General features: G+C 34.1%; 2 protein-coding genes across 6 annotated transcripts; one reads left to right on the forward strand and one right to left on the reverse strand.

The window, feature by feature from the left end:
• Window positions 1–677: 677 nt before the first annotated feature.
• LOC106770724 (transcription factor ABORTED MICROSPORES) lies at window positions 678–3,715 on the forward strand. 3 transcript variants are annotated; one of them, XM_022784993.1, is made up of 8 exons: window positions 678–826; window positions 1,314–1,461; window positions 1,624–1,707; window positions 1,800–1,878; window positions 1,994–2,062; window positions 2,186–3,106; window positions 3,242–3,418; window positions 3,500–3,715. In XM_022784993.1, the coding sequence occupies exons 2-8, from the start codon at window positions 1,361–1,363 to the stop codon at window positions 3,665–3,667; spliced, it is 1,599 nt and encodes a 532-aa protein (XP_022640714.1). In that variant the 5' UTR covers window positions 678–826; window positions 1,314–1,360; the 3' UTR covers window positions 3,668–3,715. The 3 variants fall into 3 exon arrangements, with proteins under 3 accessions (XP_022640714.1, XP_022640713.1, XP_014512004.1); XM_022784992.1 differs by having other exon boundaries at window positions 1,534–1,707; window positions 3,500–3,713; XM_014656518.2 differs by lacking the exon at window positions 678–826 and having other exon boundaries at window positions 1,261–1,461; window positions 1,534–1,707; window positions 3,500–3,713.
• A 2,395-nt stretch (window positions 3,716–6,110) lies between these two features.
• LOC106772091 (probable ubiquitin-conjugating enzyme E2 23) lies at window positions 6,111–14,200 on the reverse strand. Of its 3 annotated transcripts, none has more exons than XR_001376550.2 (9): window positions 14,064–14,200; window positions 11,188–13,233; window positions 10,074–10,211; window positions 9,221–9,673; window positions 8,145–8,211; window positions 7,913–8,052; window positions 7,431–7,742; window positions 6,650–6,977; window positions 6,111–6,552 (listed from the first exon to the last, which is right to left on the reverse strand). XR_001376550.2 is itself a non-coding variant. In XM_014658252.2 (8 exons), exons 1-8 carry the CDS (start codon window positions 14,088–14,090, stop codon window positions 6,726–6,728), a joined length of 3,435 nt encoding a protein of 1,144 aa, XP_014513738.1. In that variant the 5' UTR covers window positions 14,091–14,200; the 3' UTR covers window positions 6,111–6,725. The 3 variants fall into 3 exon arrangements, 1 of the variants encoding a protein (XP_014513738.1); XR_001376551.2 differs by having other exon boundaries at window positions 6,111–6,568; XM_014658252.2 differs by having other exon boundaries at window positions 6,111–6,977.
• Between the last annotated feature and the right edge of the window lie 340 nt (window positions 14,201–14,540).

Genomic DNA, 14,540 nt, shown 5'->3' on the forward strand with positions numbered 1-14,540 from the left:
AATGACACTCCCCTTAATATGTTATAAGGGAAGTTAACTTACACTTTTCCTTTTACCTTCATTTCACAATCTTAAATAATAATAAAATATTAAATTAAATTATTGGATATAAAATTAATATAGTCGGTTATAAGACGGAAGTATAAATTTAACTTATTATAAAATAGTAGATGTAAATTAATTATATTATATGAATTTATCGTAGAAATAAAACACCTATAAAACATAAGTATAATTTAGGAAGTTTACACCATTTTAAAATTAAAATTGGAATCTTGAGGAGTGGAGTAGTTGAGGGTTTGAGAGAATATAGTATACGAAAGGAATGAAAAGCTTAAGCAAGTAGTTAGGGTTTTGTACGCCATCTTGGATCATGCAATATGTTCCTTCCATCATCACCAACTCATCTATATCTTTCAATTCACCTTTCTTTCCTCATTTCTCGTTTCTCTTCCTTAACTAAACACAACGCAGAACAACTATTTCATTGCAAAAATCTCTCTCTCTCTCTCTCTCTCTCTCTCTCTATATATATATATATATATATATATATATATATATATATATATATATATCATTCACCCTCTGCAGTTCACCTACCATAGTAACAGACATGCTCCAATTTATATATATATAAAAATATATTGTTATCAATTAAACAAGGAAAGTACCAGGTGTGTGCTTTCAATGTTGTCTGCATCTTCCTGTTCTTCCTAGCCATCATTCGCACAAGGAACTTTGCTTCTGTTCTTGGTTTGCTGAGACGGATAGATGATTCAAATTTGTGGCATGACAGTGCAGTTAACTGTTGCTATCAACTAAGTTTGTATGGATATCAGTTTTTGTTTCAATTTTTCTCTTAGCATTTCTTGCTTTTAGTCAAAGGATGAAGTAACATATATAGTCACTTTGCTTTCGAGAACTAAACAAGAAGTGTTACTATCATCATCTAGGTTTATATATCTCATTCATATTCTATTTATATGTGGTATCTGCGTGGATGCATGTGGCTATATATAAGCATATATCAAGTGACGTACTTGAAGGGAACAAATCTTAACCATAAAATTAAAATGGATGATTCAAATGATTAAATCATCTTGACCGTGATGTAATGTTGTAAAACTAAGATTAACTTTCTCAACTCCTGTGATGGTCTGACATAGATATGCATTGTACATGTATCATATTATCATATAATTAACACATGTTTATTTTTTTTATCTGTACGAGAATATAGTACATAAGACACAAGTCAATTCGATATCTGACAAACTCTCTTGATTGGTTTGTACCTCGGTTGTGTCGGCTAGCTAGCCAGAGGTGTACTGAGAATCAGTTGGCACTGATTGAAGGTGACATGAACATCATCATGCAAAACTTGGTGGAAAGACTAAGATCCCTTGTGGGTTTGAACGGATGGGATTACTGTATCTACTGGAAATTGAGTGAAGACGAAAGGTTATACATGATTATCTGATTATTCTTCTTTTCTCTTTCTCTTCTCGTGTTCCATTATAATGCTTGCTATAGGTTTCTCGAGTGGTTGGGTTGCTGTTGTGGTGGCACTGAAAGCAACAAAAATGCTGGTGAAGAACATCTTTTCCCTGTGTCTTCATGCAGGGATACCACTTATCCACACCCCAGAACAAAGCCCTGTGATCTTCTTTCCCAACTTTCCACTTCCATACCCATAGATAATTCTGGGTCTGTATATTTTCTTGTTATGAAATTCCAATACTCAACTTCCCTTTATATATAGTGTTCTATATTCTTACCCAGTATACAACAATCAACAGGATTCATACACAGACCCTGTTAACAAACCAACCCAGTTGGGTGAACTATTCCAATAGCTTGGATTCAAGCCTTTTGGATGTAAGTCAATTTTTTATACGTTAACATTTCATTTGTGGAATGCCAAAGGAATTTACTTTTTCCATCTAAATTCATACATATTGAGTTTGTTTGTATGATAGTATTTAATTTGCAGGAAACAATGGGGACCCAGGTTTTGATTTCAGCGCCAGGTGGACTAATTGAGCTGTTTGTAACCAAACAAGTACTGTCATATCATAAAATATATAGCTTAATTATGTGTTCTTGTGTTCTTGTAGGCAGCATTTATAGAATAGATAAATAGATTAATTTTCTCTCTCTATATATATGTGTGTGGGTGTAAAAGGTGGCTGAAGATCATCAAGTAATAGATTTTGTTACAAGCCAGTGCATTGAAGCTGTGAACCACTCAATGAGCTTCAACATTGACGTGAATTCAATGAGCAACATGCAACAAAACCCACTTTTAGGCGATGAAAACGAAGGGAACAATAGCAGGAACACTCATTTCCACCCTTCGGAACATGTCATGAGCATGGACCACCGCATCGGCCTGTGCAGTTCTCCACTGAACTTCATGCAGCAGTTTAACTACAACCAGCTGAACAGAATGAAGAGCGATACCTTTTCTGAAGAATACCGAGGTTCCTTCCTTCATGAGAAGCAAACTAACCCAGAACACGAGCATGAGAACACGTATCAGAAAAGCCTCATGACAACAGATTCACAGTACATGGAGTCTCTGGAAGCAAAAGAGAAGCAAGAGGAGGAGAAGGAGCTGCTGAAACATGTTGTTGCTCGATCGGATTCAATGTCAGATTGCAGTGAGCAGAACGAAGAAGAGGAAGATGGAAAGTATAGGAGGAGGAATGGGAAAGGGAATCAGTCCAAGAACCTGATGGCCGAGAGGAAGAGAAGGAAGAAGCTGAATGACAGGTTATACAAGCTTCGTTCTTTGGTTCCACGGATCTCTAAGTTGGACAGGGCCTCAATCCTTGGAGATGCTATTGAATACGTAAAGGATTTGCAGAAGCAAGTGAAGGAGCTGCAAGATGAGCTTGAGGAGAATGCAGACACCGAAAGCAACTGCATCAATGGAAATAATGATAACAATAATAATCAATATGTGGCTGTAGGTGAACCGTGTCCAAACTCTGAACCTGCTAAGGGCCAATCTGGGTTGCATGTGGGTACCTCAGGGAATGGCTATCTATACAAACAAAAGGAGGATGCAGCATTCATTGAGAAGCAAACCCAGCAAATGGAGGTACCTTTATATATATATATATATAATACTACAAAAACCCACTTCAATTCTATGCATAAAATCATTACTTTACATCTTATCATGTTCTAGTTTAGAGTTTTGGATATATAATTGTAAGATTTTGGTACATTGCAGCCGCAAGTGGAAGTGGCTCTGATAGATGGGAATGAGTATTTTGTGAAGGTATTCTGTGAACACAGGCCTGGTGGGTTTGTGAAATTGATGGAGTCGTTGAACACTATTGGCATGGATGTGGTGCATGCCACGGTAACCAGCCACAAGGGCTTGGTGTCAAATGTTTTTGAAGTTGAGGTAACTTACATGTTTTCTTCTATCATTTTTACCAGGAAAAAAGACATGGTAATTATTCTGTTTTTGAATAATGTTGAACAGAAAAAAGACAATGAAACTGTCGAAGCCGAAGATGTAAGAGAGTCGCTGCTGGAGCTGACGAGGAACCGTTACAGAGGATGGAGTCATGAGGTGACACCAACGTCGGAGAATGCTGTCGGAAGGGATCAACACCAGATATCATCTTTTTCCCACCATTTTCATGCTTAACTTCTTTATATTCATAAACTTTCTTATTCAAATTTTTAATAACCTTTCATTATATGATGCAAACTTGTATTAACTTTGATCACTATATTATATTATAATACAAAGTTGGATCATCGAATATTGTTTCCTGTGTAAATTCTAGTGCTTTTATGAAACTTTAACGGAAAAAATTAGCAAGTAAAATCTGCCACAAGGGACAATGATAGCTGACGGTGGAATTGATTCTCAAATATTATAGTTTGAGGGAGTTGTTGAAATGCTGCTGATAACTTAAGAATTTATAAATGATTTGTCAGACTCATGAGTCAATTATATTTGGTGAAATGACAGCGAATGATTTTTAGAACTAACAACCAAAAATGTTTTCCAACAACTTACGATGGTCTTAAAAAATGGATCTTTATGAGAAGATGAGAAAATGACAATCACTTTAATCTACTTTCTTCCCAATTTTGTCATCTACCATCGAAATCTAACAGACTTTTATTACTCTAAAGTAGTGTTATTATGTTGTTTTAGAAAAAAATAACATAATTTTCTTATCTAAATAAGAGTTAGTCCAAATGCACATTAACACTTATATGTGGTTGCGATAAGGTTGACCAGTTCTTCACCTAAACCCTATTAACGAATAAAGTAAGAGAAATCGGTGAATCCAATTTAACTGCTAGTTCATGTAGCTTGCCTTTGATTTGTTTATAAAATTTAATTTACTGGTGGAGGCAACTTGAATAACTAAAATCAAAATATAAAGTTCAATTTTGATGGATTTTTAAGGAGATTTATCAAGAAAATTCAATAAAGATAAGGTATAATCTCACAAATTTAACCCCAAAAGATATTAATTTATGAATTTTTTCATATAATATTATGTTTTCTTAATTTTATACAATGCGAGACTTAAACATAAAGAATTCACTGTAAATATTCAATAATAATGAAATCTGAATTAAATCAACATAATTTGATATTATCCTCAACTTAAAAAATTTTAAATAATGAATTTAATTTTTTTATATAATGTTTAACTTTCTTATGTTTATACAATTTAAGATTTAAATTTAAATTTATATTCCTACAAAATTTCTTAAATCTCTATTAGAGTTTGTAACACATTAAACATGTCCAGCAATATTATCGCAAGAGTGAATCACCAGTGTGGGATGCATTAAGTGGTAACACCTCAGTTTAGAAAGCATTCATTTTTTAATTATCTGACTTAAATTTGATTTGATTCCTATTGGTTGTTCTTTTTTTATAGTTTTTTCTTTTAATTTTAATTTTTCCTATAGATTTCCTTTATTAATTGTTTATTTTATCCCTTAGAAAACAAATTTAATTTATCCACTTAAGCAATGCTTGATGGACATATTAGAATGAGACATATTGAATGTGTCATACATAAAACATGTTAACTTTTTTTTTGTCCATTCGTTTTAACTTTTAATTTTCATATATTTTAGTTTTTAAATTTAAAAAACAAATGGACATAATTATTTTAATGAAGTTAAATTTTTTTTTAACATCAAATAAATTTTATATTAACATTTAAATTGTTTATATTATTTAACAATTTCTCGTTTTCATATTCATTGAAAAACACATTTAACACAAAAAATAATTAATATAACTAAATTAAAAAAATTATATTAATTTATTTTTAAAAATGTTTGACATACGAATTTTAATTCCACATCACAATTCAAAGACTAATTAATCCTTCCTATTGAAAACTTATTTTATTTATTTTATTATTTGTAAAGAAACTACTTATCTTAAATAATAATATTCCTAATCAACTCTTTAATTATAATACTATAAAAATTAATAAAATAATACTTTTATAACTTTTCTCTATTAATTCATTATACCTTTAATATGAATTTTAATAATAACTTTATTTTAATAAATATTATGATATCTCAATTTTTTAATTGTTATTTTCTATTGTCAAACAAATTAGATGCAGAAACACTTAGATGCATTTGTTTCCACTTGTAATCTATCAATATATAAATAGAATTCTCAATTTATTGTATACATTTCATATTCCTATTTTATCTTAAATTATATTTTATAATTAAAAAAAGTATAAAACTAAAAATATGTAAAGGATACCTTCATTTGATATACACATCTTGTATTTCTATTTCACTCTTAATTGTATATATATATTCTCAAAGATTGTATATAAGAATTTTCGTCACTATTAATTCTATTTATTGTTATTTAGTTGAAAAATAGAAGCACATGTTTGTTTTCCACTAAAAAATAATAAAAACAAATCATCCATCCACTAAAAATAAATGTACACATTCCTAATTTATTTTCTACTACTCTACAACACAACCACACTTTTTATGTTTTCAATACACAAACATGTGATTTCTTCTTTAGCATTGTTTTGATAGAAATTAGTAGACATAAACTGTGGATTCAGCAATAAAAAGAAATGGCAATGCACAAACACGAAGTGTCCATTACAAAAGAGGAGGGGCTTCTTCAACTATATTCAATTCATCGTATCTTCAGAAACAGAAGGTAAATCAATCAATCAATCAATCCAAGACAATCAAATTCTTTAAAATACCTGTGAAAATCCAACTCCGACACCCACCACCCTCTCCCCATATATAAAACAACGACAACGAAAGCCGTATCTGACTAAGGGAAGTTGGTTGCATGGATCACACGATGCCATTTGGCTCGCTTAATCCCAGATATAAAAGAAATAAAAAAAATGTAAACAGTTTACAAGTTAGTAACCAACATTTCTTCCCCTATTACAGCTGATCAAAATCAAGAGGATATCCAGTCTGCTCTATCAGTAGTTGCTTTTCTCTCAACGTAAATATAACTCCCACCACTTATGTTCCTTCAAGCTCCTAGAAGTAAATTGATCTTTTAAAGGAAAATGAATGGGCATAAATGGTAGAAATCAAAACAATGACAGTATATGACAACCTTTACACTTTTTTGTACCTTCAAATATTTTAAAGTTGGGCAGAGCCAGCAGACCAAGTTGGCTTTACGGAAGTAATGTATCACCATAACATCGCTACAAATCTTTCAGATGCCTAAATTCCTCGCAATCAGCTCCAACCTCACTAAGTGACGAGAAAAGCTTTGGCACTATCTTGGCTAACATCAACTTGAAACCCACAGAGGTTGAATTCTGACCGCTTTTTTCACTAACGGAGGCATCTCTAGTCAAAGAGCCAATCAAGCAACCTTTCATATATGCATCACAAGCCTTAAGGATGTTATGGCCCCTCCTCCTAAAATGTTCTTTGACAAGCACTTCAAAATCCTAGAGTCAAATACACCTCACACAGCTCAGAATCAATCAACAGTTGTCTCAACAACTACTAAAGTACACGTGAACTAATGCCAATGAAATATGTAAATGTTGCAATTACTTAAAAACAAATTTATTAGCTCATTGAAATAATCATTTTTTTTTCAAAGCTCTCCTAGGAAATTAGCAACAAAAAAAAAAACATATATCCCCAAAATAAGCTAATCAAAACATGTAAGTTCAACAAAATACCCCTCTGCTTCTTTGTTAACCCTGTTATTAACCTTTTCAAGGAGTTTCAGTTTTCTTTAACGATACACAAACTGTATACACCCTCAATCTACAAAAACCAAGTATGCACAATGTAATAGTGCTTTAACTAATTAACTATCCATGATAAAATATGAACAGTTCAATAAAATGGATAGGACAAAATAAAATATTTTTATTGTTGTTCATAATTACCTTGGGGGGTTTCCTCATAAGATACATCATAGTCTTGCAATTAAGTAAAAAGGTATTCTCATTGTATGACAATGAATTCTTCTCTCCTTCGGCTGTCCCAATCTGCTTATCATACCCAGCTTCATTGAAGTAAGGCTTAGAATTGAGTACTAAACCTTGAAGTGAAACCAGGACTTGAAGTATGCTAGAGGATTTTGGATCCCAAACTTCATTTCCTCTGCCTGTCCATGTATTCAGAAGGCTAAGGCAAACCTTCCCTTCCTCATACAAATTAGGGTTAATTCGCCAGCCACCAGAATGATAGTATGCAGACTGCATATCATTTGACATCCAGATAAATAACATAGAAAAGGCATGAGATATATTTCATTTGGATTAAATATATACAAATTGAATGTCATTGACTGTTAACTGTCTTCACTTTCTTTGGTGGGAGCATATTAAATTGGACAGCAAAAAATCTTCAAGATAAAATTCCTTACCGGTGGAACATCAGGGTATTCTGGAGGAAGGTGAAAATCAAAGAAAAAGAGTCCATCTTGGTAAGGGGTTCCATATGGCCCTACAATAACTGCTCTCAAGAGATCCATTCTGTCTTCATAAACTCGTACATAGATTTCCTCTGTCAAAATGTTTCAAACAATTACAGTTACTAAGATGGGGGTACAGCTCACTAATACAGAACTTAGATGATCAAATAAATATACCACTGACCAGGAAGGTTATTCTGCAGAATGTTCCAATCTTGTTGCACTTTCTTTAACCATTTCCTGTTGTTACTCTGAAAGCAGATAGAAATAATCTAGTGATTGCAGTATAATACAAGAAAGGAAACCAAATACAAAAGGAGGAAGCTAACATTTGAATAGATAAGTGTGCACATTCACATGTTTGATGCTTCTATTGATAACACTGTTGATATCTGGTTAGCTAAATATAAGAACCTAATCTACATTAATACTAAACTATAGTGATTAGACTAAAATATACAGGCCTGTGCATGCAAATTAAAACATGTTGGTAAATAAATGTTTATCAAAAATATATACCCATTTTATTTTACAAAAGACTATTATTAGAAACCTTGGACAAAACTCAATTCCTTTCTTTTATCATCTTAAATTTAAAGATATTAGTACAATTTAGAATTTATATATTTATTTAAGAAAATAATTCAACTTATCTCTACTCTCCTAAGTTTTTCCTTTTATTTCACAACCTTTGTTCCCCTATATCGGTCTGTGTAAAGCTCCCAGAATTATGCCAATTGCGATGGTGATTGCAATTTTTTAGAAGGATTTGCAAAAAGTTGGCAGCCACATAAAGCATTGCCATACAATACAAAGTGATTTCCATCTAAAGTGAAGTCTATCTCCAGGCCCATTCAATATGGGCACCTAAATTTTGAAATTGGAACAGATGTACACCAAGTTTGAATATGATGTACTGCAGTGAGTTATTTTACAATCTATTTCTTTTCTTTCTACTTCGTATTTTCTATGTTCTTGTCAGTCGAATTGTTTTGTTCTTTGCTACAAGAGAACATACAAATAAAAGGAAAGGAAGAACTAGGAGAGAGGAGAGATTAATTTAAGAAATTAGAACTTCTTAAATAGATAATACATTTTAAACTACACTATTACCGTTCAATTTGGTCTCTTTCAAAAAGGAGTTGGCGTTTTGGTCAAAACAAATGGTATATTAACATAGCCCCTAATATACAATAAACATTAAGTACTTTTTAATTCTTCCTTTCATTAATCTTATTAGAAATAAGGCAGCAGCAGTACCTGTCCATTTGCACCAATAAAATAGTGGTCTGATGGATCTTGAGTTATGTCAAAATGTTTCAAACTGCAACTCCCATTATCACAATTTGCAAGAGCATCTTCCTTTTTCAAGCCATAGAGGGTGTCACATGCTTCCACAGTTTCAGTTGCTTCCGACACAACCTCCTCATATCTTCCATTCTTACTGCCTGAAGTATCACCATTAATGGGAATAAGTCTCTGCGAACTAGACTCATCATTAACTACTGGTGATGGATGTTCATGTCCAGCTTTTATCTGCATGTCAATAGAATCCAAGTTCCTTGGGCCCCTTGAGAATATTCCACTGGCAAGTCTAGTGACAAACCGAAATGCTGCTAGGGGAACAGAAAGTGCGGCAGCCCTACCAAAATCATTCTCTCCACTTTCTTCTGCCTCGGACGTAACACTGCTTGAATTTTCCCTCTGAATATCCTGCATGTCATAATATATATACAATTTGAAAAACGGGATAATAACTACATTTTTTGGTAGGCAGATAGGATGTCTATCACAAAACTTTCAATGACCTTTTGAAATGAGATAATGATCACAATCACTTAAATTGAAATATTAAACAGACAATTGATATTAGATGCATTGCTGCTTGACTGCATAAAGGCAAGAAGAAAAAGAAGTGAAGGCTGTGAAATGAAAACAGCAAAAGTTTGCAAGATTGGGAAATCACAGTTTACTTATTTTAGATCTTTTATTAATAAGTGGAAGCAACTCTAGATAAGGATCAAATGAAAGTTTTTTCCTTTAGGCTTTCTCTCAAAGAAACAAGTTGAAAGTTGGTAAGAATCATGGTCCAGGTCAAAAAAAAGAAACAAACCTCTCTGGAATCCTCAAGGACTTCCATTTCATCATCATTAACAGTTTCCCAGCTAGCAGCATCACTTACTTCACTCCCAGCAGCAATTGATTCATCATCATCGTCTCGACCAACCACATAGATTGCTTGGGGTCCAACCTGAAAGTAAAGTAAACCATTGCAGTTCAAATGGAAAAAACGTATTATCAGACATGAAATACCTTAGAATATAAAGTTGATATATATGTATTCCGACCTCAATCTTTTATTATAATTATAATATTTGACTTCAAATAAACAATTTCTGAATTTTTTTATATATCTTGTCTATTGAATGTCTTGGTACATATAGGACACTTTTGAAGAATTTATTCACAGCTTATTTGAGATTATCAGATGCATAACCACTTTCATCTTATTTTATAAGCTCTTCAAGATCATATTTATAAACTCAGTTTTAGCTTATATGGAAGCATTTTGATCATATTTCTTCTCAGGGTTCTAAATAGCAGACTATAGTGGTGTAGCAAGGTGGAATGGTCCCTGGTCACTTCAAGGACCATTGCAGCTAGCAGTTCACTGTAGCACCTGTCAGAGGCAAAGTAGCAGTTGTAATGGTCCCTGGCCACTTCAAGGACCATTGCAGATAGCAACACTGTCTCTTAATTCCAAAAAGCACTCTAATAGAAAACAGAGGTCCTGAACATTTAAGTTTACTTGATCCTCAAGTTTGAATGTTCCCTCGATTTCAGTGAAGTACATACCCAATAAACATCTCAAAGCAAAATTCTAATATATTTGCCAAATTTTCACAAAAGTCCACCTGTACATTACTCTTCAGAGAAATAGACAGGAACCTTCGCTGATTGTAAGGATATTGTTTATTGTACTTGTAACAGTAAAGCACACAGTAGACTACTTTAGTGACAAAGATATTAAAGAAATCCTAAACCTTAGATTTAATTATAGAACATTTAAATTATCACCAGGCATTAAAATAATTGAAGCAGTTCTTCAGTTTGAATTGACTAAAATAAGATGCAATATGTGTGTGTGTATATACATGAGTGTGTGTATGTAGGGAGGGAGAGAAAGAGAGATAGAGAATAGCAGGAAATAACAAAAATGAGCATACCGTTGACACCATCCCATCAGCCCAAGTAACTTCAATATCACCATTCTTGAGACCAGTTATATTTCCAACCCAAGAGAGATCAGAAAATTGCATAGAAGTATCACTAGATGCATTTTCTACTCTATTAGCATCAGTTTGGATATTTGCTTCCTTTTTAATTCCACAGTCTTCAGTTTTCTGCTCTGATTTCTCAGTGGACTCCTCAACAGAAGCTGTTTCTAAATGTGCAGACACAGGTGTCAGGCGAACAACCACATCCCCATAGCAGTAATCATAATCTGGATGGCCCTCTAGCTCATACACACTTACAACTTCTTCATTGTCAAACTCTCGAGGATCTTCTGCCCTAGCAACCTTTCTTAACCACCTCACACAAGCTGTCCGCTCCTTCGCATTAACACTTCTCACCACCCCAACTCGCCTAGCTTCAGAAATATCATCACCATCATCGGAGGTCTTCTCTACCACATATTGTTCTGAAACAAATTCATGGTCACCAGGATTATCTATAGGAATTAAACTTGTAGAATTCAGTTCATGCCCTATTGTTCCATCCTGCCATGCAACATCAACTTTTGTTCTTGTGTTGGCAATCAAAAGAGCTTTCTCAAAACTTTCTTCTTTCTTTCGGGCCCTTTTTTCTTTCCTAATGACAACTTTCCTAATTTTCTTGCGGTGAAGAGGCCAAGCTTCATGGACAGGTTCCTTTGATACGGAGATAGAACTGCAGCATGAGCTAGAATCACGTGAAGGATTACTTTTCTCATGTCCATCATTCCCTTGCAAAGTATCAGCTGGATCAAGCTCCATGGTATCCTTATTCCCGTTTGTTTCCTCAACAGTAGCTTCTTCTGAATCACACCCACTTCCTGTCTGATTAGAATCTAATTCATTGTTAGCAGAATCGTTAAGTTCCAATTTTGACATGCCTTTGTCCATGGAAACTGAGGATGACAGTACTGATGAGGGTAAAAGACACCAGTCACCCAATTGCCAATTTGCATGAGCAAAACAAGACAACAATTTTAAGTTTTTTGGACTCTGCTCCTCGGCTGGGGCAGTAGAAGAATATGGCCCATAACCTGCCGATGCTATCCAATAAACAAACACTGATCCAACTGTAACTTTAGTTACTGTACCTTCTAACCTATTAGCTTTCCACAAGCCAGACAGCCATCTTGAATTCTTGAAAACTGATGAGGAGCTTGCCCTTACCCGCTGCCCTGGGTAATAGGGAAAATGCCCATCTTCAACAATATTCTTAGAAATTGGTTTAAGATTCAATGGATCTGCTTTCGAAACTTTACAAACTGAACCATCATCAAATAAGACAGTTACATTATCCAAAACATCATCGACTCTGCCTAGCCAAGGCCCAAGCACCACATAATCACCAACAGTGAAATCCCTAATACGCTGTATGTTTTTTGACGATACATCTTTTATTATAGAGCCATCATGGGACAACAGATCCACACATATATTGACATCAACCACCACACCCACTTGCCCAGTAGGGTCTGAAGCCGCAGCAACAAAATCACCATGCAAAAATCCACGATCAACAACTTCAACGTCATTGAAATTTTGAGTGGATTCAGATTCGTCCATCCACAGTACACGCAACTGGTCAGCCAGAAGTGCATCGGTTTTACAATGCCCAGCGGAAACATTACTTTCAGAATTCCTGCTAGCATTATTACTATCATCGCCTTCCTCACCATCACCATCCTCATCCTCACTATCATTCTCGTCATCGGTAATGCTACTATCTGAATCTGAATCTGAATCACCAGCAACTTCTGTCACAATCCCAATCATGCCACTGGTAATATTTTTCACAACATCTTGTCTATAGATATGTGATGTATTACTTTTCTTAAAAAAAATGCCATCCGATTCATTAACTGCACTACTTTCAGTATTTACACATGGATTGCTATTGGCAGACTCACTGGGAAGAGCACCTTGGTTCAAAACACTACTAGCACAAGCATTTTCAGCAGGCTCATCTTCCGCAAGCGCTTCATGTCGTTGAACCCCCATCTAAAAGCATAACATGCCAATGTGAATAGATTGTCATTCAAATTTTGTTATTCGCCTTAAATTCAGCATTAGAAACAAATAAACAGTGGGAATCTGAGAGCTTCTTTACTGGAAAAAGCTCTATATATACAGTAGAGAGCTCTCAAAAGCACTTACAGTCTGAATCCAAACAAACCCTTTATGGTTTACTAAGTAGATAGGGAAAAATCTATGTTTCAGCTAAATAGTAACAAATGCGAATGTTTAAAACACATTTGAATAAAATGGTTCCAAAAAATTTCGGTGCCAAGAAACAAAAACATAACATTATGCCAAAAAAAAAGGAGAAAAATAAAGAAAACCACATTGGCCCCCCTACTGCCATCAACACGTCCACAATCAAAAAGGTACTGAATCTGAAATCACACGCGGAAACAAACAAAAACACGGTTCTGCTGCCAATCGCAATCCAGTTTACGAATTCAAATTCGCACGCAGAGGACATAATCAATAAACCCTTTGAGCTCAATCAGACAGCGTCAAAATTAGCAGTATCCAAAACCGAAATAAAATCAACGGCAAAACGCGTATTGATATACCCTAAGGCAGCTCAAACATTGAAATGAATAAAACAAAGAGCGCAAAGCACGCAGCCAAGTTGATCGAAAATGGAAAGAGAAAAAAGAAAATAAAAGAAAGAACAGAGAAATGAGCTATGGTTGAAGCTTGTTCGGCGCCCCGAGAGGTTAATCATTCGAGGAACAAATTAAAAGATAGAGAAACGAAGAGCGACGCTTAGCATCAAATTGAAAAGAGAGGAGAAAGAAAATCCGCAGTGGTTGGAAGCATACCTTGCGAAAAACAACAGGTTTGGGCATCAGATGAAGACGACGACGATGAGGAAGAAGAATATGGGAAGGACTCTGCACACAGGAACGAGTATTTGTTGTATAAATGGGGGCAATTTCGTCGTTTCAAAGCGGTAGAGTCTGCTTCCATATCCAGCTATCTGTCAACCCCATCATCACCGTTCGTTATGAAGACCAGATCAAAACTATTCAGATTTCATTTTTTACCTTCTTTCTTTTTTACTGCAAAAATATCTACTTTATTTATAAAATTTAAACTCGGACAGATTAATAATACAAGTAACCGAAAATTCAAATACAAATAATTGTTAATTTAAGTATATGTATGTTAAATAGAGAAATCATTTTTAAATATAATTATTTCTTTCTCGTATAAAGACCTATTTTCCACGACTTTTTTAATACCTTTTAAATCGAACAAATAGAAAAGACAAACTAAAACATATTTAAAAATGTTTA

Source organism: Vigna radiata, chromosome 8 (assembly GCF_000741045.1).
Source record: "Vigna radiata var. radiata cultivar VC1973A chromosome 8, Vradiata_ver6, whole genome shotgun sequence".
Taxonomy (NCBI): Eukaryota; Viridiplantae; Streptophyta; class Magnoliopsida; order Fabales; family Fabaceae; genus Vigna; species Vigna radiata.

Bases quoted from the DNA above. Each gene is read 5' to 3' on its own strand.
- LOC106772091 (XM_014658252.2), bottom strand. From the start codon at position 14,090: ATGCCCAAACCTGTTGTTTTTCGCAAG. The intron at 13,234-14,063 runs GTATGCTTCCAA...TTATGCTTTTAG, and splicing joins AACCTGTTGTTTTTCGCAAG to ATGGGGGTTCAACGACATGA. The intron at 6,978-7,430 runs GTAATTATGAAC...ATTTGACTCTAG, and splicing joins TTATGAGGAAACCCCCCAAG to GATTTTGAAGTGCTTGTCAA.
- LOC106770724 (XM_022784992.1), top strand. From the start codon at position 1,361: ATGAACATCATCATGCAAAACTTGGTGGAAAGACTAAGATCCCTTGTG. The intron at 1,708-1,799 runs GTCTGTATATTT...AACAATCAACAG, and splicing joins ATACCCATAGATAATTCTGG to GATTCATACACAGACCCTGT. The intron at 3,419-3,499 runs GTAACTTACATG...AATGTTGAACAG, and splicing joins CAAATGTTTTTGAAGTTGAG to AAAAAAGACAATGAAACTGT.